Here is a 24,344-nt window from a genome sequence, read left to right on the forward strand (position 1 = left end):
CCCCTAAAAAGATCCTGGATCCGCCCCTGATTGCTGCATTGTAAATTAAATTTTAAAAAAACAAGTTTTTTCAACTAAGAGTGAGGAGCAACACTAAAACTTAAAAAGAACAGAAACTATTCGGTATGCGAGGGGGGCCACACCCTCCTCAATCCCTCCCTCTTCACTCTGAAGTTTTTTAAGTACTTAAAAAAAAATCTCATTCTGATTACACGGCCTTGTGTTTCAGGAATCGTTCTTAAAGAATTGGGACGCAAAGTAGAACGAAGAATTGGGAAGAAAATTCCTTCATCGAAAATTTCATGGAGAAAACACCTCCACCCCACCCCACGCAAATATCCACCAGACAATTCCAACCCTGCTGAAAAAAAATTCCCGGACAATTCCTCCGGAGCACCTCCAAATGCAAAACCGAGTCACAAAAGAGAAAGTAACACATATAAACAGAATTTCGTATAGAAATTGTTTCAAATACCACCTGTGTAAAATTTCCCGCAAAAAGACCCCCTCCAAAAAAAACTTTCCTCCCCAACAAAAATTCTCCCCGAGGAAAATCCCTCCGAAGAAAAGCCCCCTCGCCCTCCTGAAATGTCTGCATACTTCCCAATATCAAATACTGCATGTAAACAACTGGCAAATATTATAACACACAAACCTTTACACAGGGGCTGTAGGGGGTAATGTCATCCCCAAAGGCATAGTTATTGGATCTTTCAACTACAATGAACAAAATGAAAATCTCAAAATTTTGATCGGATGACGTTGGGGGAAAAAAGAGCGCAGGAGAGGGGTTTGTTGCCTTCCAATCTTTTTGTTCACTTAGAAGGGGCATTACAATTTTTAATTTTCGTTCAAATGAGTCTTGTCATGATCTTCTAGGACCATTGATTAGATACGATTACATCTGGGACAAAATTAACATGCATCCGTGATTTTTCTTCTGGCAAAGAATACAAAAATCCAGAACAGAGCTTGAAACCTCCACAGTAGGGTTCTCTGATACGCTGAATTTTCATTAAGATTCCATCCCCTTTTGGGGCCCCCCCCTCTTTTTGAAAATGCAGCAAGTTTTCTCAGGGCTGTTGCTTTTGATGGATAACTTGAAACTTAATGAATTTTACATATGTGGAATCAGCGTAAGAAGTCAACTCTTTTAATGTACGTATTGTCATCAATATTCAGTTTTTTAGTGTTTCGGTTACTATTGGGCCGAATCACTCCTCACTTACAGTTCGTTAGAACGAACTGTTTGATAAGAACAACCAATACGACAATGATGGCTACCTATAAGTTATATTAAATTCTTCAACATTGTTTCGCAAGAATACTGAAAAGGGCCACTTCACAAGCCTTTGGCTAGCAAAAAGACAGCTTTTATCATTTCCCTCCTTTCATTTGAGCCTTCGGCCCTAATAGTTGGCAATCAATTCGCTCGGGTCTAAGTCTAAAAATGTACATATACACAAAATTTTTATCAAGTAATCATTGCATTGTTTTAAATTATGCAATATCAGATAAAATCATGTTAGTTCTTTTCCTTTTCACTTCGAAGTAAAATCCTGTGATTTAATTCGACCCGTTCATTCAACAGACTCTGCTAGGTTAAACATTAGGCTCTCCGAGGGTTCGTCCACTTTCCGCCACCTGGTGTACATCTCAGAGCGCCATAGGTGGTGCACAGTTCAGCAAAGAGTAGCACAGTTTCTGGAGCGCTTGGTATAGTTCCTCCACGCTAGTAGTAAGAGAGGTGCTGATTCTGAATACACATGCACTTTCACAAGCCTGAGGCATGGATATGTGTGTAGTTTAACCGGTACATTGGGTTACCAGGGCCAGTTACCTATTACTATGAACCCTACATGGCTTGGCAGACAGGTTTTCTAATGTGACTCTCATTTTTTGTGTGTCAATCGATTAGAGAAAGCTGGTGGTTACTCCATATGATGACTTGATTAGTCAGTTTTTATAAAAACTTGCCTTTCTATAATGTACTCAATTAAAAACCCTATATAATGTCCGTACATTGTATTCCAATTTCCATTATGTTTTATGACATTGTTTATTGTACACCGTATATTATTAACATTCAAAACACTGGATTCGTCAATTTTCAATGTGAGTACTTTTCATTCTTTTATTTCCCAAAAAAAAACTTAAATAAAAACGTTTTACTAGTAAATTCCAATTTCAGATGGACTTAGCCCCCCTCCCCTCCAACAATACAAAATCTTAAGAATATGACGAGTTTATTTGATAGAAACGGCAAAGCACGCTTTTTTCTATTATGTAAATAAAATCTCTCCTCCAGAGGTATGTTTACAAATTTTAATTGTTTTGAAAAACAGTTCTTTATCATTCGGAAACAAGCTTTTTCCAAACATGTTGCATTTTTTTCTGGTTTGAATGAAAAGCTTACGTATTACAAAGAGAGAGTGAGAGTTTTGGGGGTCAAATTTTACATGCTTTTGCTATAAACGGGATTTGTTTAATTCCGATGTCGCGACGGATGACTTCGGGAAAAAATTAGCGTGGGAGGGGGCCTAGTTGCCCTCCATTTTTTTTTTCGGTCACTTAAAAAGGACACTAGAACTTTTAATTTCCGTTCGAATGAGCCCTCTCGGGGGTATTCTAGGACTATTGGGGTCGATACGATCACCCCAGGGGAAAAAAAATAAAAAAATAAGTAGGCCTAAACATGCATCCGTGATCTTTCTTGTGGCAAAAAATACTAAATTCCACAGTTTTGCAGATAGGAGCTTTTAACTTCTATAGTAAGGTTCTCTGATGGTGTGATTTTCATTAAAGTTCTATGAGTTTTAGAGGGTGTTTCCCCTTTTTTTCGAAAACAAGGCAAATTTTTCTCAGGCACATAACTTTTGACCGTTATAGCTAAACTTGATGAAACTGATATATTTTAAATAATCATCATAAGTATTCACTCTTTACGCTAAATTTTTTTATTTTTTTCAAAAATTTAGTTCTGTGACAGGGTTGAACTTTAGCGTAAAGAGCGAGGCCTTGAGGAAGGAGGAAGTCCCTTTCATATAGAGAATAATTTCTGTTCGTTTTAAGTTTTAATGTTGCTCCCTACTTTCAGTTTAAATAACTTGTTTTTTTTAATTTAATTTCTGATCGTTTTTTAGTTAATGCAGCTTTTATTTGCATAAAAATTTTACTTTTCTTTTGCTAAATGGATGTCTTTACAAATTAACTTAAGTAACTAACTACTATAATCGTATATTTTTCTTCTGGCAAAAAATACAAAGTTGCAGATTTTTGCAGATATGAGCTTGAAACCTATGTAATAGGGTTTTCTGATACGCTGAATCTGACGGTGTGATTTTCATTAAAATTCATTCACTTGTAGGGGGTGTTTCCCCCCTCTTTAAAAAATCGAGTAAATTTTATAAGGCTGGTAGCCTTTGATGAGTAATACTAAACTTAATAAAATTCATATATTTAGAATCAGCATTATAAACACATTCTTTTGATACATTTATTGACATCAAAATTCCGTTTTTAAAAGTTTGGATTACTATTGATCCGTATCGTTTGTTTTTTTATTGTTTTTTTTTTCTATTACGTATATGTTATTACGTATATGAGGGGGAGTTGTTTTTTTCATGCTAAATTTTGCCTTTTTTTTAAAGGAAGAGGATACTTGCAATAACCCCCTTTTGAAAAGAAACCGAGATGGAGCGAAGCTACATTAATGAAATCCGCAAGGCCATCTATTATCAAATATGCTTGTAGAATTACAAACGATCTGGACAAGCCAACAACGACCCAACTTATAGTGCCAGGGCCCTCTCCTGCCAGTGTTAGATCTACGTAAGGTGGGAGTAAAATGAAAAGAGAATTGACTGCTTCTCATAATGCCTCAGTTCAGCCAACTCAAGATCGTGAAGTTGACCCCCTTCATGTTTTGCCCGGGACTTCAGGTGTAGAAGCCCAGTCAGAATCTGTAAGCATATACATAATTTTTGCTTTCCCTATTTTGAAACAAATGGTAAATTTTCTCAAGCGTGTAGATTTTGATGAGTAAAACTTAAATCTGTGTCTAAACTATTCTAAAATAGTTTTATCTCATTTTCGTTCGTTAACCAAATTAGTAGTATGTAAAAGGATGCTAATAAAACTAACATAGATTATCATGCAATTCTACGAAAACTTAATTTGACAATTCTCTTCTATGCAAAAAATTTTCTAGTACAATAATCCATTATTCCTTTAAACAATCCAACTATATAAAAACAGACAGTTCGCTATTTCATAGTTAAAAATCATTCTTAAACTGGGAAATATTTTTGCAATAAGGTATTGCGCATATCCGCTTATCAAAATCTCCCATCGCTACACCTGAATTTTAATCCACTCGATAGGTATTATTTGAATTTGAAGTGAGGTTTATGTAACAGGATGACTATTTCCGATAAGATATATTAACATAGGAAGAAGGTTTTTTAATAATCTCCAATTATGTCTTCACTGCGATGTCAAGAAACATTATTCGGGTGAACCCATTTCAAGAAATTATTTCACAGAAGCTCGTAGGATCATTTTAAGATGTGTTTTCAAGAAATTATTTGCGGCATTTCTGTTTCAATGGTGTTGTGAACTTCGATATGCCAAGTCGAAGGGATTTTAATCTTCCGACCCTAAAGGATGCCCTTGATTTCTAAGGATCATTCCAGGGGGACTCCAAACGGTACAATCCGGAATTTTCATTTCAATTTTTTTGTCGTTATTGATGGAGAAAAAAAAAGTTATTCTCTCTTACAACGATTTATTTATCCCATGTCAACTATACCCAAAACTTAAAACAAATTCATTGTCAAAAGACATAGAAACAATCGGATAGTTGAGAAAGTTACTTCACCAACCGATGCATGGCATTCATTTCAATTAAACGAACCTGAGGTGTAAGTACTCATACATCATACTGCACCGGTTGCACGATAGTCAAATTTTATTCAGAGTTATATTCACGAGGACCAAGCACTAGAGTTATACCCAAATTTTGTATTTCTATTCTGAATATTTTTGGAATAAAACCATGATATTTATTTATCATTCTATTATTCTAACTTACCCTCTAAGAATAAGACTTCATTCTCCTGACTAAAATAATGTGTATTTTTAACATGTTCAGGCGTCATAATGAAAGACTGATGGCAAGGTTATTTTTTTTTCTTCTTCTTTTAACTGTTCAGGGTGACGAATAATGACTATGAGAAATTGACATACCTCTTTAAATTTATAAAAACTAAGGATATTTTACATAAAAAATTAAACTTTTTTTTTCTACATATTTATGAAGTTTCACCACCATCGATACCGTTGAGCGATAAAGCAAGTGCAATAACAGAGCTAATTCTGCCACCGCCAATAGAGTTCAGTGTAGAATTTAAACTAGTTATAGAGGATATGGAGTGGCAAAGAGGTTTTGATAATGATGAGTTTGGGGAGACGGTTAGCCTGGAGGACTTAACCTGTGAAATTGACATGCTTGAGGATTCAGACTGGACAGACATTTTTATGCGTGAACATTTAGGTGATGCTACTAGTGCATCTTAAGTGAGTCCTCGTAATAAAATTCTGGCACAGGACAATACAGACTAGCTTAACCAATTATCCGCAAACACCTTGGAATATATACTAGGGGACTACTTTATTCCACATCCAACCAATGTGATTGAACAGACTGGGATTGGTGATGTAATTGGCAATTCCCTGTCACATTCCACCATTCCACTTGGTGATACAGACACTAATAGTGATAAAACAGCAAGAGTATCCCCTCTTCCGGATTTTTTTTTTTCTAACTCTTCCTTACATCAATCATTGCTCTACAGGGCCAAATTTGTTGACCCCTTAAACTCCCTAGTATTAGTGGATATAATAACAGATCCACTGGCCATTACACATTCCTATACTGATAAGATTCGAGCTATTCTTGAACAACAACGGGGGGTGTGGGGAGTAGGGGTCAGGTCAAAATCATCAATAGCACTAAAAATTTTTATTTAAAATGGAAGTGCGGGTGAGATTTATTCGAAATACTTACACACAGAAACGTGTGCGATTCGTCCGAATTGGTAAAATTAGGGGGCGTTCTTTCTAAATTGGGAAAATAGTATTCAAAGTAAGCGGTAAAATTATTATGAGGAAAGTAGTGGATCTGTGGTTTTATTTATTGACAGTTTAAATGTTTAACATATGTAGGTTTAAAAAGCATTTTATTGTAAGAGGTGGCCATAGGGAGAGGGGTATTGAATTAAAATATCATTCTGATTTAGAGGGGTGTAGGGGGATAAAACGAATCTCTTTCAATACAAAGCTACATTGTTTAAAATATGCATTTTTAATTGCAGAATGCAGAACCCTTCAAATGGATACTGCTAAGAAGATGTTAGACTAAAGGGCAGTTACTAGTTGGATAGGCTCACTAGTCCACAAAGTAGATTTTAATCGTTTAAATGACCAATACCCCATGAGACTAAAAAAACTATATATTTTTGGGCGGGTTAATGCACATTTAAAGATTGGTGTCACAGTGTTACAGTTTGAACCAAAATTCGAAGAGGATCAGCATTCCGATAAGAAGGGTATATTATTTCCAGTGCGGGCTCCTTCAATTGAATCAGTAGAATATTGGGTGTGGCTTCTATACACGCCACCGACAGACCCCGATTCAATTGGTCATTTCAATCTAATTATGGATATTAGTAGGGTTCTAAGTGAGGTTAGAAGTCGAGGTGGTGTACGTTATTACTGTCCAACATGTCTCTCAAGATTTTGGACTGATTTAAAGTTAAAGCATCACATGAAACACTGTATACGTCATGGATACCAGGCTATGGAGACGGTAAGCGGAGATAGAGCGATCTTACGTTTTAAAATTTTCAAAACTCGCTCTTACAGAGCAATAAGATAACTTTGGACTGTGAGGCTAAGTTGATAAAAGTATACTATCCATCAAATTCGACTCGTGTTAAAATACATGAAGCCATAGGGGTATCTTACGCTCACGGGCAACAAGATTTTAATAATACTATACAAGTGTTGGATGTAGTGGAGATGTTGGGTGACGGTGAAGACTGCATGCGCTCGGCATTGGTCAGTCTAATCAAAACAGTGAAAGGTGCAATTTCGCGCCGTCGTTATACAAACTATCCTATGCTCCTATCACCAGATAACATAGTGACCATTAGAAATCGTAACAGATGGAGGGTGTGCAAGGGGGAATTTTATGATTGTAGGGGGACTGGGGGGAGGAGGAAGATGATCACCCAAGATTATTTATGGCATAAAATTCTTTAGGGGAGGGATAGCTTTAGAATAATAGTAAACCATTAATGCAATTTAAAAGATAGAGGACAATATTTCGTACCTTTTTTTACTCACAATTCCAATTGCGACTTAAAGTTTGTTCTTCCGGCGTTGGCCCGCATTGCCGAGGGGGGAGTTGTAGACAATGCATAGATAGATAGTACTTTTTCTTATAATATCATACATAAATCACCAGAAAAGCTAATACTGCTAGAATTAATTTCGAAAACACTTGACAAGGTTAAAACATGCTTTATTAAAATCTGTTTCTTAGACTCATCCAGTTTCTTCACCAAGTCCTTAAGTCAATTAATTCAGGTGCAGAGAAGTGACAATTTTGATAGCTTCCCCCTCCTCAAACAGCGCTTTCCCGATGATGAAATGTATGATTTATTAACATGTAAGGGTATAAATTCAGATGTTTTTTACAACTCTAGTTTAAGGTTAGATGAAGGTTAGTTTACACCGATTGAATTTTACTACAAGTTTTTTAGTGGGAGTAAGTGTGTCAGTAGTGACTACAAATGTTTCAGGTGAGTATGGGCACAGGTTAAGTATCCACATTAGTGGGATTACTGTAGACTATAATATGCTCGTGTTGTGCTCACTCTAATAAACATTGTGTGCAAAAATACTGATAAAAGCTTTGGTTAATTTGGGGTGTATTTAGGTTATTATTTTTCCACTCCCCATTTGGTTATGGACTTGATAATAAAAATCAGCAAAGAATAAATTGGTCTGATCGCCGATGTGGATCAGCATCTGTTTGTAGAGATATCATTGCGGGGTGGGTATGTTTTTCACGGGGATCGTATCATGAAAACTGATCCGAGTGGACAGCACACCGATGAAAAGTCAGACGCAGTTTTTTTGGATATGAATTCTCTTTACCCATTGACAATGTCTCACTACTGTTTGCCGTGTGGCAATTATAATTGGCTTAACAATCCCTGTGCTTCGAATGTTCCCGACATTGCCATTGCGGAGGAGAATGGGGAACAGGGATGGTTTTTTGAAATTGACGGTGAAATACCCATGGAAATCCATGAATCTGTAAAAGACTTTGTTTTTCCGTGCATAAATAGACTGGTGGGTAGAGACTCTCTGAGCCCCTACAATTTATTTTTAGTAGAGGATAGGAGTATGCACTGGGTACCTTCAAAACAAAATCTAATTGCCGATCTCAACCCGAAGCAGAATATCGTTGTTCATCACGTGCTATTGAAATGGATGGTGTCCAATGGTTTCAAGGTCACAAAGATTCATAGAGCCCTCAATTTTGATCAAAAGCCTTTCATTAAAACGTTTTTTGACACCTTTGTTAGTAAGCGTTCACAAGCGAAAATGAAAGTTAAAAAAGAAGTCTATAAACTCATTTTGAACTCAGCTTTCGGTAAAATGTGCGAGAGCGTACAACACAGAAGTCGATGTGACATTGTAACCAACCCCTAGGATTGTGCTCGAATCTCTGCGGATCCAAACTTCACATCGTTCACAATCATAGACTCTAAGATGGTGATCCTACATCGCAAGAAAAGAAATATTGTATTAAATAAAAAGAGTGACGGCGGAAGTGCAATAACTGAAATATCCAAGATACTCATGTTGTCATTCTATTATAATGTATGCAAGGTACAGTGGCCGATTGAGGGACAAGTTAAAGTGTACTACGGGGAAACTGATTCACTCCTGTTAAAAGTCAAAACTGAAAATCTATTGAATGATTTGGAAAATGACAATTACATTAGCTCACGAATGGACTACACTAGCTGGGACGAATCCCTCTACCCAAAGCTAGTGAGACGCCAGACCCTAAATCAATTGTTAATACTAAAATCTGAAATGGGTAGCGATTTAATATTCAGTGGTGTGTTTCCTGGACCGAAGGTGTATTGTCTGGAAACGCACGGCAAAGATATCAAACAAGTGCGCAAGAGGGTACCTACACACTTTGTAAAAAATAATTTCGACATCAGTGTGTATAGAAACTGTGTGGAACGTAGTTTAGTGCCAAGGGCGAAAGTCATGGCGATTCGCTCTTTACAATTTAAAAAATATACAGTTAGAGTTGAGAAAAATGCCATGTCTGCCATATCGGATAAAGTATTTGTCCTTGTGTTTGGTATTAAGGTACTACAACCCGTTAATTATTTAATTATAGAACGATTTTAATTCGTGTATTAAATAAAACATATTGTTATAGAAAAATGATCATAAATTAATTAAAAAAAAGAAGTCTAAATTTGATTGAAAGGTTTTTTTGGGTAATGAGGTGTTTTTTTTAAATTCCTTTTAATTCTTTATCACAATCAATTTTCAATGTGTGTGTGTGTGCACGGCAGATAATTTTCCACTCCTTAAGGCCAGCCCCGGCCCGGGCCCGCCGCAGCAGGTCCCCGCTTCCGGATACGTTCCGCCGCAGCCTGACGCAGCAGCTGCCCCCGGGGGGGAGGGAGGACTCCACAAATGCAAATTTTGTAAGTTAAATTGTGTGTGATTATGTCACAAGTGCTTTTTTCTAATAAATGTCGTATTTTTTTTATAAATAAACAGAAAAAAAGTGTATTTATTTATGTGTTGTTTTTTTCTATTGGTTATGTAAATGTTGTATTTTTTATTATAAATAAATTAAAAAAAAGTGTATTTTTTTATTCATGTTTAATGTGCCTTTTTCAATGTAGTATTTTTTTTAAAAGTATTGTCACCTTTTTTATGTATATAATAAAAGAAAATATTATTCTTTATTCGTCTTTTTCTTCTTCTTCTTCTTCTTCTAATTATTATTCTTGAACGGAGTATAGTAATAGGGAAATTATTTAGTCATTAGACAGCCATAGTCTACAGTTAGTTGTCTAGGTGAACTGTTTAAGGGAACATGTATCAATTTAAAACACCATTCAGATCGTTTCTGTTTGGACCGTCAATGTCGGGCAAAACAAAACTCTTAACTAAAATAGTACAAAATTGCGATAAAACGTTCGTGGAAGAGCCAAGAAGAATCTACCACTGTCACAGTATTTTGCAGGAGTCGAAAGACAAAATTAGAACAATTGCTGCCACTGCGCGTGTGGTGCAGGTTCAATTCATAATGGGACTTAATGTTGTCACCATTATTGAACCAAACTCTTGGTTGATCACTGACGATCTGGCTGAATCTATTGAACAATGATCCCAGGAAATGCTACAACTGTTCACTGTTCGCTCTCATCATGAACAGATTTCCGTTACTCTGGTTCTACACAATCTTTTTCATCAGAGCAAATGTATGCGAACACTTGCATTGAACTGCACCTACTATATCGTCTACAGAGTTGTTCGTGATTCTAGCTCGCTAATAACTATCAAAGAACAAATATATCCAGGAGCCCCCAAATTTCTGCTCTCAGCATACAATCAGGCAACTAATAAACCCTATGGCTATATCATATTGGATCTTAATCAAAATACACCGGAGGATCTGCGTGTAGTCACAGATAATTTTGACAAGGAAATTACAGTATATCTCCCCGTGAACAATAAAAAGACCTATTAGTTGCTATCATGACACTGAAGAAACTACATGAAAATAGACGTTTGTTTTCAGTTCTAAGCAGTTCAAAACCTCTGCTTAGGAAAGCCATACCCAAACACTGTATTGAAAACGATTTTATTAATCCAATATCCAAATTTTGTTTAAATTTGACTAAGGGTAATGTTAAAACGCCAGAAGCAGTTAAGTAACTGGCAAAGCAACATCGTTTCATTGTACGTACAGGGGCCTTTAAAAAGGAAGGAAAGGATTATAAAAGGAAATGATTTCATCAGGTGGGTGATAGATTATTCACACTTTTGATAACAATAATTGCAGGACTTGTAAACAGTTTTGATTAGACAGAAAATTGTAAAGGATTATAAATTGGCCTCAATAGAGCTCACTCTCTCACCCGTGAAAAATTTTGAGAACAATCTGAGTAAATTCCTTGACAATGAGAATATATAAGATGATAAGAGACTGCTTTTACTTCAAGACGCACTTTGCCGACTGGAAAAATACAGGTCCTATTGGGCGAAGCCCACTGCTGCTGGTGCTGCTGACCCCAATAAAGAATCATCTCCTAAGGATTCTCCTGCTGCTGGAACAATACTGAAGAAGTAGTATTGGGATTAATTTTTATTTAAATTTAGAAGTATATGGCCCCCCTAATATCTTGAAAAAATAACACGACTCCTAGCCTTTCTCCTGGAAAGTGGTCAAGATCATATTCTAGTTCAGAGCAATAGAAAAGGGATTATAATTCAGGGCAAGAGCTATAATAAACTTGATTTAATCTATGACATGGTTACAAATAGTAAAGCACTACTTTGATTTGACACTCATCTGTATAACTTTCTAAATATATGATACTTTCCCAAAAGTCATATTGACAATAGACAAATTCTAAAAAAATTAAATGAACATGCTTGATCATCATCATCATCAACAAAACTGAGATCATTAAAAAATGAATTTGAAGACGAATATTTTAAATCAATTTTGGAAAATAATAGTAAACCACTGATAGCTAGACAGAAACGAAGACGTATCAAGTCAATGTCACCACCATCTCCACCAACAACCAGTATACAAAAGGGAAGCTGACGTCACACATCGTGTTTACGTTCAAAATGGTTGAAGTTCTGAAAGGTGTTTATGAAAATATTGGTGAGGCAGGGAGTTAAAGTTCCCCCACCACTCTTACTAAGGTAACGAGTGTGCGAAATTAAAGTGTACAAGACAATCTACAAATTGACCCAAGTTAAACTCTGCATATAAAACTCAGACTTTGCGATAATCATAATTGAAAAACTCAAGCCTTTTTACCATTGTATATAAAGCAGTCAAATCTCTTGACTCTAGCTGAGATTCAAAGACGTCACAATACACCGTACAAGTGCATCCTACCTGCAATCTGGTTTTATAGTCGCTATGCATATTCAGTACTATTAGGAACAAGGAGGGGTGTTGAAGTTGTTCAGGTCATTGAAAGTATTATCGAAAAGGATTCATATAAAAAAATTCAAACGGATCTCGGTAGTGAATTTGTTAATCTCCATGTTGCAAAAGTACTAGAGAAATATAGTACACTGCTCTATTATAGTCACAGTACTATACAGGCTGCATTGGCCGAACGATTGATAAGAACTATTCGACTTTTAATTTCAAGATATTTTACATTGAAAAATACATCGGCTTTTATTCAAGATCTTTATACAATCATGTTGATTTATAATCAACAAGTTCCTTAATGAATGTCCGACACTACACCAAATGAAGTTAATCTTTCGGATCACTATATAATCATGATCTGTCTTATACAATTTTCCAATGTCTCAACTCCCCAAGATATGAAAAATAAATTGTATGTTGGCGTCAATGATCGAATTAATAGAGCTACTGATGTGTTCCAAAGGTAGAATTACCCGGGGTCCACAAAGCTTTTTACAGTGGCAAAAATCGTTGACACCAAACCCAAAATTTATCGCCTGCTTAATAAAAGAGATGAAAAAATTCTTTACGGCTTTTATGACCATGAACTATAAAAAGTTAAAAATGTTATTGAAATCTATAAAATTGAAAAGATATTAAAAACGCGCACTTGCAGGAGTAAGAAACAGTTACTTGTTCGGTGGCTAGGATACAACTCTGATTTTGATTCTTAGATCGGTGTTGAAGATATTGACAATGCCCTATGATTTCTATATGACTTTCATGTCCAACTTTTCCGATCCTCTTTACAATGACTTGAATACAACAAGTGATTTTTGGACAAAACTCTCCCCTGCCATCAAATTTGCCGGTGCTTATGCAGTGGCTATTGTCGATTGTATTCTCAAAAATGCCTATTACATCCTGATAAAGGATCGTGTCTATGATATAAAAGCTATACTACTAGATTGGACTATGAATGGGTTGAAGAGTGTTGACTTTGAATGGGTTGAAACACTTAAATATAGTGAATATCCAGCTGCCAAATTGAAATATATTGACTATGATAATATTGGGGATTTGTGTCGCGCAATCAATAGAAAAATTTCATATTGTAGGAATGGTAAATATTACTTTAATTATTCATGGGAGAATGATAGGATTTAAATTACATCACCTCTTAACACTTAAATAATTATTCTCAATGACAATCTAATAGACATTCTTGGCTTTAAAGAGAAGATGATCAATGTGAAAAATACTGACACTGTTTTCAATATGAATCAAGTTATTTTTGCTGATTATCTACCTGGTTTTGCCTCTGACTCATGCTTATTTATCTATGAATCCTTTGTGGAAACATCGAGAGTCAGTAATTCAAATGTCCCCCTCCTACGTTTTCTTGAAAGAAAAACAACTCATGAACTTGTTCATCACTATAATATAAAGCATCTTCAGTATGTTCCTGTAAATATTTCGTATTTGGAACTGTCAGTTAACACTAAGAAGTGAATTCGATGATTCTCTAGCAATAACAAAGGGCTTAGCAGTGATTACTTGTCATTTTCGACCCATTGTCAACGACACTACAATCACCTAAAATGAACAATTGGAGAATTCCATTTGTTTGTCCCCATATCAATTGTTATGTTGGTGCTTTGAGTACACGTCAAATAGGCAATGGATTGGACTACTACAAGGGGAGTACTACAATGTTTGGCTATTGTCTTGGTAGCTGGTTTGCTATGCTATTTCGTTCTGCACTACCCCGTACTAGGAAATATCTTGTGTCTGTTGCGTCGAATTTTGCTGCATCTACACTACAGGTCTGGGGTCCAGGTCAGTATTTCAAGGAGAGTTTTAAGGAAAATATTAAATCTTAAGCAAGAGCCGTTGGTGAGCAACTAAAATCTCGGCAAAATGGGGAGGGATTGAAAAGGATGCGATCACATCATTCACTCATCAGTCTCCACCCAGGCAGGAAGCAAAGGACATCAACAAGGACTTTGAGTAATAAAACAAGGAAGCCCAATCAGCAGAAGAAGAAGAAGAAGAAAAAGAAAAAGATTGTTAGATCAAAGAAGGATTTCTTCTCTTAAGATGACTTATCTCCCCCACAAAGAATCATATCCATCAATTAGTTCCTCATTGAATCTATTCAATGCTGAAAATGTTGATGTCAGTGTCAAGTATGGCTACTATGAACAATTTCACCCCCAACAACCCTCTCGGAAAATATACACTTTCAAATATTTTCCAATGAAGACTATTTCATTGATTTGTCATCAACATTTATTGATTTAAATGTTGCGGTGAAGAAAAAGTCAGATAATACAACTCCAAATGCTGGCGATGGTCTCTCCTATGAAAACTGTATTCTACACAACCTATTCAAACAAATTAATGTATTTATTAATGGAACATTTGTGAGCACTAGCAATAATTTATCAAACTATGCAAGCTACATACAATTTATGATGATGACACCAAATGCTTACAAGGAGTTGAGAGGACAAGCATTAGGCTATGAATATAGATCAGGTGTTGATACTGACGGTGACTTGACTACTGCAGTGACCCAGGAGTATCATCTAGTTGGAAAATTAAATCATGAGACTTTCAATATATCCCAATGGCTACCCCCCAAAGTCAAGATTGACATAAAGTTACAGATGTCCCCATCGAATTTCATTTTTAGAAAAACACTTCCTGCAGCACCCTATGCAAATGTCATTATCACATCGGCAATTCTCCACGTACTAAAACAACCAGTTATGAGCTCTGTTGTATTGGCTTTGGAAAAATTAAGAGCAAATTGCAACAACATTAAATTTCTTGTTCCCCATATGATCAGCAATCAACGTCACATTGCCACCGGCTCTCGTAGCTATAGCGATTCATAATTTGTCAAAGGAAAAAACCCATTATAATTGGCTTCGGCCTTTGTAAAGAGTGGGAGTGCCGTTGGATCCTGGACCGTATCCTCCCACGATTTTAGTTTTTTTGGTCTATCTAGCCTTGTGCGCAAAGTGAATGGTATTCCACTGTAAATTCTAAAATTTGACAAAAAGTCCTAAAGAACTCTCTACGAGTTGACTATGCAATCTCTAGATCATTGATCTCAACTATTTGAAAATGAATTAATCGATTCAATGTGTTAGAAAAAATATGTGGTTATTATTTTGGATTTGTCTGGCACACAGGATATGACATTAGTAAGAAAAGGGACTGTACGTTTAGAGTGTGTATTTGCCATGGCTCTTGCCGAGAGTATCACGCTAATATCACTGAGTCAATTTCAGACCTATTGGGAAATCAAGGCCCGACGGCAGTGTCCTACTAGACCTAGCACCATGAACACAAACCAAATAAGCAACGTATTTAGTATGGATCCATACATGTCCCAGTACAAGTCCTATTGCACACCTTCAGACTACATTGAAAAAAGTCCAAGTGTTAACAACACCCTCATCATTGTTAATAGCAGTCCATTGACTTTCACGACCGGTCAGGGGCTAAGCACCTTTCAAACAGCAAAAAGTATTGAAGTGTTTTACCCTTTTGTTTTGTCATTTAAATTCTACATACATGACTGACAGCAGGAGAACGACCATTATTCAGAATCGACGAAGAGTACAGGATTTAACGACTAAGACATGTGGTTTTCATGCACTACTCTTTTTCATATTCAGATGTCGTGGCTATACCTACAAACAGTTTCTCGACATCTACGTTTACTTACCTCGATTGAACGACTTTCTAGTGGAGAATATACTTACAAGTGTATTTAACAATGATTTTAGTGCCCTAAGAATAAAATGTTTTAAAGATGTATGTGAAATTGTTTATTAATAAAAAAATAAAAAATATACATGATAAAACGACTTTTCTGCTGTTTAGATTTCATCAACTACTAGGTATTTGTCGACAACAACTAGTGCAAATAGATTATCTGAATTCACAGTGTACTGATTCTTATGTATTGCAATGTCAGGGTCACATTTTCTACAGTAGAGTGTGACTTCACTCTTGTCATATCTCTTTGTATAGTCAATGATACTATTCTCATTCATTCTATATAATTCACATGTTTCAATTTGCTTATTTGAAGCAATTTCACAAACAGTGTCATCAAGTGTCGAATCACATTCCGTCACAGCCAAATAAAAATCAGTGGGCTTATAATAATAACACCCAGTGTCCTCACAACGATGACAAAGAAACCATATTCTTTTGTTGTTCCAACAGTTGAATCGTTGACCCTGGTTCTCCTCCCAGAACAATCTAAAACCATGACGATACCAATCTCGTAGAAATAAACTAAAATAACGATCAGGATTCTTTCCAAGCATACCGGGATATGTACTCTCCCACTGATTGCATTTATCCTAATGACAATTGGTGCGTAGGTGACTTCTAGGATGATAGTCACACACCTCTTGAAGACAGGAATTACAACCTTCAATTTGTACAGTATATCCTCTATGCAATTTACACGGGTTGAATAATCTACACTTTTCATCATACTCCTCAATCATTGTGCAATTCTCACATGATAATGACCAGCTGCCCAGTGAGTACTTACATAACGGACATGTATAGAACATTTTGTCATGTGTTGACACTCTCACTACCACAATGAAACTGAGCTAGCAACAACAAAAATTGTCTGAGATAGAGAGAGAGAGAGAGAAGTAAATCATCCTTGAGCACCATCTTTCTCGTGAAAAAAGTCCTAAATTTCAAAACTAATGTTTAAAAGCATATCCACAATATCATTTTGCCGTGTCGTGATCAATATATCAATAAATTGTGTAAATGCATTTGGACCACGATGTAGAAGCTTCATACATCAGTCAAATGATGGAGAATCAGTTTTTATTACACCAACAAGCATTCCCCAAGAAAATATCTTCCTTTGAATAGACAGCTCTAGAAAATCGTCATCTAGAATCAAACGTTTTTCCATAAGAACTAGATTCCTCATGATTCGCTCTTTCTCGAATCTCTCCATTTTTTAGAGTCCTAACTCTCTCACAACCAACTTCAGACTAATCAGAATTTCTTTTTGTACTCTAGAAAATATACGCTAGTCTACTATAGAAAGAAAGAAAATACCATTGATTTAGAAAGATATTTATGTAACATAATTACAATAATGATATTTACTGATGCATTTTGTTCTCATCAATCTATTTCGATAGGACATCTAATGATGACCGAAATTTATTTATACGGAGAATATTCAATTTCCCAGCAAAGCATAGTTGCTCCTCCTGCTTAAATTTGCTTATTGATATCACGTATCTCGCATACATAATGTCCCATTCAAGACATAGTCTACAGCCAGTGGTTATTTCCACAGCTACATTGGGTACTCGTATATCGTTGCTGCCGCTGCTTTCAGTTCCATCATTAATCTCCAATAATGTAAATGCACCACTCATTTTTTTCTCCACTAATATCCTCTCAAATAAACTATTCTCTCTTTGAATTCAATTCTATGACTAATATGAACTACAATGAAAATTACTCCTTATATCCGAATCCAACTACTAATCAAGTTAGTGTGACCACCGCTTTCTCTCTATGTTTGACCTCCAAAAAATGGGTGATACCTCAGAAAACCCGTCTGGTAAGGTAAGTATCGTTCATAGTAATAGGTAACTGGCCCGTGGTAACCCAATGTACCGGTTAAACTACACACATATCCATGCCTCAGGCTTGTGAAAGTGCATGTGTATTCAGAATCAGCACCTCTCTTACTACTCACGCTTGGCACATTTTCGCAACGCTTAGCACGCGCTACCTGGTTTGCGTGATTTTGGAAAGTCAGCAACCCCTTTACTACCTCGTATAAAGGAGTCAATGTGGTGGATGATCTCATGGCTACAAAATTTGGAGTAGCCAGTGAATTCAGGGGACTTACATGGATTGAAGCCCCCTCCTCGAGGAAATTTATCTGACTCGTACGAAAGTAACACAAATTCATGTGAGCAAATTCTTTTTGCGTTTTGTGAGGTTTGCTTCGTAACACCCCACCCCCCTCTAAAATCCCTCCTTCCGAACAAACGATTTTACCACGTCAATTCATATTATGTTTTAAGGTTTGGTGTATTTTCCGGCTGGTAGGATCATTAAAACCACAATATGAAGGAGATTTACCAATTATTTTCATTTACTATTTTCTCATTTTACTTTCAGATTTCTTGTTGCCATGTCCTTATTGGCGAGAGTCACAGCATATACTTTTCCAGCTGGCAAATGGTTGCTTTTTCTTTTCTTCTGTCGCTCCGAACTCTAAAAAGGGAATTCTTTTCCTGCACACTTTCTTTATTGCGGGTAAGCTTATTTTCAGTTACTGCATTTATCTTTGTTTCTTTTTTTAGATAGTTCTGGAAATCAAATTCCAGGCAATTGACCGTGAAGCTATCTTGTAATTTTACCCAAAGAGTATGAGTAACTAATAAGAGCGGAAATTGGCACTGAAAAAAAAAACAGACAAAACTATCAACACCATCTAGTGTTTGGCGACACTTGACATTTTTTAAAGCTTTCTAATCGTTTTTTTTCTCAGGAACTGAGATCAGAAACCTATTAATACCCTAATTTTACCAATTACACAAGTTGAATTAATCGTTCTTATTATTACACTGGAACAAATGCCACGTATCGCCAAACACTAGATGGCATTGGCAGTTTTTCTGTGGACACTAGCAACAGTTTCCTCTCTTACAAGTTACCCATGCTATTTGATTTTACTTTTATTGACATAATAATCCAGAAGCACAATGTTACTGGTCAGAGACCCATGCCTGAGATACTACGATGACAAGCCCTTGCTCTGGGGCCTACACGAGGACATCGCTTCGCTCGGGTGGTAGCTAGGGTGGTCAGCCCTTCCGATGATTAGCATTATTTTTCGCAAATGGACTATGTAATTTGGATGGGAGTTTTAAATAAAGAGTCAAGCTCCGGCTCTTGAAAATTGGTAGAACCCTTCTTAGTTAAATTTTAATCTGTGCATTTTCTTTCTCAGTCGTAGTTTTTGCCTCTAAAACAACTGGAATTAAAAACTGTAATATTCGAAACTTTCTTAAATTGCTCTTTGTTATATAAAGTGATGAGTGTCCTTAATCTGACATCATACAATTTGATACAGTTTGGTGTCATACGGGATATTTTTTCTCAAACGGTAATTTTCGGTTCGTTTAATTAATTCTGTTAGATTCATACTTCCTGTATAAAATACCACTCTGTTTAAAAGTGATATTTAATACCATTGAACGATATTTAATAATATAAATAGTATTAAATGTTTTAATTATTTTATAAGATACTCTCTGCCTTATGAATGAGCTTAAATGAAGAGGACTAAAAATATTAAACGCAAAAACTAACACAGGAATTATAGGTGAGTAATGGGTAAAAGATGAAAAATTGACATATTGAGCTGTGTTGCCCAAGTTTTTGAGAATTTGTAAAAAAAAAAATTATTCATCAATTTTTTTCTAAGAAGCCATAGGCATTATTTCCTATAAGCGTTTCGAGTTGTTTGAGTATTTGAATTGTTGTTCACAAACAACCATTAGGAACAATCTAATACAAGAAATACAAAATAATAACGATGGTACCAACAATCTTTGTCAGAACAGTGGAAACAGGTCTATTTTTTATTTTGACTTTTTTAGAATTTTTAGGATAAACGTTCGGGGGTCAAATCCTGGTAGCAATTGCATTTAAAACATTATGAGATGTGTGAAAAACAACTATTTAGAAGAAATTCTTTTAGTTTTCAACGTAAATAATACATAAAACACAGGGACAATAATAGTTTCAGCAACTTTTTATGAATAACTTTTTTACGTCTGTAATAGTGTTTTAGTATTAATAACATCATTGATGATTGATTGATGAGCAACAGGGTCTAGCCGCTGAACTGTCAACTCGACGCCTTACCTACCTGAATTGCTCTGGAGGAACTGTACCCCTTTTTATGGGCCTTAGTTCGCTCTTTACTAGGCTGCAGATATTGCTGCAACTATGATTTATTATATTTACTTACTTTCAGGTCGTCCAAAATAAAACCCGTTATTTGTACTTCGGGTGTATTAGAGAGGTTTTTTGTTTATATTTTTGCAGATACAAATGTGCACCTTTGCTTTTCATCTAATCAAGTGACTTCAAAGTTGTATCTATTCAAACTTGCTTTGCATTGAATGTATTTCTTTCTATCCTATTTGTCTTATGTTATAATTATTTTTAAATAACAGGTTTTTTCCTTTATTCTACCTGGTCATGGAATATCATATGCGCTCCTGATGTGTTTTCTTGGACTTTTGGCTTCATGATCCTTAATCTTGCACAAGTAATCCATGGCGTCTACATTCTTCGCCCTGTCAAGCTGGACGCCGAACTGGAACCTGTCTACAAAAATCTATTTGAGCCTCTTGGAGTAAGTATAATATATACTTTTTTCAACTGTCTTAGCAACCTGTATTCCATCTCTAATAAATATTGGATACAAAAAAACACTGTTCTACCAACCAATTGTCGTTTGGTTGATTTAAAACATTTGTTTCAGTTTGGAGAATTTTGAAAATTTTAAAGCAAATGTGCTCCGATCATCCCTGAATGATAATCATACTTGGAAATGTGAGTAGAAATGCCTTATTGACTCGTGACCCCACACCATATATGGGCATAGAGTCCCTAGGGAGAAAGATTGCGTAATCGGTCAATGACCTCTTTTTCCAAGGTCGATTTATTTGATGTTTCTATGTGTAATAACTCCGGGACGAAGGTTGCACTTGCGCATTTAATTCTAACGGGAACAATGCTATTGATCTAGGACTTGAGGGGGAAGTGAATTTCCGAGAACTTGATTGCGTAATCGAAGAGGAAGTGAATTTCTGAGAAATTGATTGCGTAATCGAAGGGGAAGTGGATTCCCGAGAAATTGATTGCGTAATCGGTAGAACCCTATAAGGAGCTCGTGACGGGAATCCATTTATGGGCATAGAATGACGTAATCAACTAGGACAAATGGATTTCTGAGAAATTGATTACATAATCGGTAGAACCCTATCAGGAGGTCCTGACGGGAATCCATTTATGGGCATAGAATGACGTAATCAACTAGGACAAATGGATTTCTGAGAAATTGATTACATAATCGGTAGAACCCTATTAGAAGGTCATGACGGGAATTCATTTATGGGCATAGAATGACGTAATCGACTAAGACAAGCAAGTTACTTTCTTAATGTCCCTCCTAAACCCATTTTCCAACTTGAAGTAGGCTACTTATCTTTTTCACTCACAACAATACTTTACAGCTTTTTGGATACCTCAACACCGAGAAATACTTTTCAAAGACCATTGCAGAGCAAGTTACTTTCTTAATGTCCCTCCTAAACCCATTTTGCAACTTGAAGTACTTATCTTTTTCACCCACAACTATACTTTACGGCCTTTTGGATTCCTCAATACCAAGAAATATTTGTCAAAGACCATTTCAGAGCAAGGAAAATTCTTAATGTCCCTCCTAAACACAGTTTCCAACTCGAAGTACTGATCTTTTTCGCCCAAAACAATAGTTAACAGATGTTCCGTTAGCTCATCACTAAGACATACTTTTTAAAGACCTTTTCAGAGCAAGTTACTTTCTTAATGTCCCTCCTGCACCCATTTTGCAACTTGAAGTACTTATCTTTTTCACCCACAACTATACTTTTCAGCTTTTTGTGTGTCACAACACCAAGAAATACTTTTCAAAGACCATTTCAGAGCAAGTTACTTTCTTAATGTTCCACCTAAACCCATTTCGCAACTTGAAGTACTTATCTTTTTCACACAAAACTCTACATTACAGATATTTGGATTCCATAACACCAAGAAATACCTTTCAAAGACAATTTCAGAACAAGTTACTTTCTTAATGTCCCTCCAAAATCCATTTTCGAACTTGAAGTACTTAAATTTTTCACCCAAAACTATACTTTACAGCCTTTAGGATACCCCAACACTGAGAAATAATATACAAAGGCCATTTCAGAGAAAGTTACTGTGTGTCTGGCCCTCATACCCCTATTGTCCAACTTGAATTTCTTCTCTTTATCACTCATAACTATACTTTAAATCTTTTTGTATCCCACAACACAAAGAAAAACCTTTGAAATACCATTTCATAGCAAGTTACTTTCTTAATGTCCCTCCTAAACCCATTTTCAAATTTAAAGTACTTATATATTTCACCCACAACTATACTATACAGCTTTTTGTATACCACATAACAAATTAATAATATTCAATTGCAATTTAATACAAACTTCCTTAATTAAAGTCCCTCCTAAAGAAATTTTCACACAATATGAAATTATCTATTTAAAACATAAATAAAAATTACAGCTTTTTGAATGCTCCAACACCAAGCAATAGTTTTCAAAGGCATTTCAGAACAAGTTCTTTTCTTAATATGCTTCTTAAACCAATTTTACAAATTCTAAATTTTTTCATAGTAGATAGAAAAAGCTATATCATAGCTGTGTATATTTTCTCGAAAGATAAGCAGTTCTATTTCAATTTTAAATTTTCTCAATGAAGTGAAGAAAAGTTCAAATTTAAAGTTCAATTCTAAATTTTTCGGTGGAAGATGGAAAAAGTAATACCATACTTGTGAATATTTTCACGGAAGATAAAAAGTTCTTGTTCAATTTAAAATTTTCTCAACGAAGTGAAGAAAAGTTCAAGTTCTCTACTGAATTTTACCAAAGAACACAATTCAATTCTAATTTCTCCAGAGAAAATCAAAATCTTCCACTTAAGTTCTATATTTCACAAAGAAATAGAGAAATTTAAAGTTCAATTCTAAATTTTTCGATGGAAGATAGAAAAAGTAATACCATACTTGTGAATATTTTCGCGGAAGATAAAAATTTCTATTTCAATTTAAAAATTCTTCAATGAAGTCAAGGAAAGTTCAAGTTCTCTTCTGAACTTTCTTAATGAAAAAGAAATTAGTCATTGATCATTTCTATTTTTCCAAATAATATAAAAATTTTCCACTTTAGTTCAGATCTGGCTCGAAGACATGAAAAATTTAAAATAATGTTCCAAATTTTTCACAGAAGATAAAAAAGTTCAAGTTCTCTTCTGAACTTTACCAAAGAACACACTTCAATTCTAATTTCTCCAGAGAAAACAAAAATCTTCCACTTCAGTTTTTTATTTCACAAAGACATAAAGAAATTTAGAGTTCAATTCTAAATTTTTCGGTGGAAGATAGAAAAAGTAATAACATACTTGTGAATATTTTCACGGAAGATAAAAAGTTCTAGTTCAATTTTAAATTTTCTCAACGAAGTGAAGAAAAGTTCAAGTTCTCTACTGAATTTTACCAAAGAACACTATTCAATTCTAATTTATCCAGAGAAAATAAAAATCTTCCACTTAAGTTCTTTATTTTACAAAGACATAAAGAAATTTAAAGTTCAATTCGAAATTTTTCAGTGGAAGATAGAAAAAGTAATACCATACTTGTGAATATTTTCCCGGAAGATAAAAGTTCTAGTTCAGTTTAAAATTTTCTCAACGAAGTGAAGAAGAATTCAAGTTCTCTTCTGAATTTTACCAGAGAACACAATTCAATTCTAATTTCTCCAGAGAAAATAATAATCTTCCACTTAACTTCATTATTTCACAAAGACATAAAGAAATTTAAAGTTCAATTCTAAATTTTTTGATGGAAGATAGAAAAAGCAATACCATACCTGTGATTATTTTCACGGAAGATAAAAATTTCTAGTTCAATTTAAAATTTTTTAAACAAAGTGAAGAAAAATTCAAGTTCTCTTCTGAATTTTACCAAAGAACACAATTCAATTCTAATTTCTCCAGAGAAAATAAAAATCTTCCACTTCAGTTCTTTATTTCACAAGGACAGAAATAAATTTAAAGTTCAACTCTAAATTTTTCGGTGGAACATAGAAAAAGTAATACCATACTTGTGAATATTTTCACGGGAGATAAAAAGTTCTAGTTCAATTTAAAATTTTCTCAACGAAGT

The 24,344-nt window shown here is 35.2% G+C and overlaps 1 protein-coding gene across 1 annotated transcript in view; it reads left to right on the plus strand.

Annotated features, from left to right (window-relative positions):
* Window positions 1-24,344, plus strand: part of LOC148955126 (popeye domain-containing protein 3-like) — a 69,557-nt gene that overhangs the window by 1,991 nt on the left and 43,222 nt on the right. The window contains exons 2-3 of the mRNA XM_089108072.1: window positions 18,482-18,619; window positions 20,551-20,732. Coding sequence (XP_088964198.1) covers window positions 18,482-18,619; window positions 20,551-20,732 — 320 coding nt within the window. The remainder of the gene's footprint in view (window positions 1-18,481; window positions 18,620-20,550; window positions 20,733-24,344) is intronic.

Source organism: Artemia sp. Qi Xiang Cuo, chromosome 2 (assembly GCF_049724085.1).
Source record: "Artemia sp. Qi Xiang Cuo chromosome 2, ASM4972408v1, whole genome shotgun sequence".
In the NCBI taxonomy this organism is placed as follows: domain Eukaryota; kingdom Metazoa; phylum Arthropoda; class Branchiopoda; order Anostraca; family Artemiidae; genus Artemia; species Artemia sp. Qi Xiang Cuo.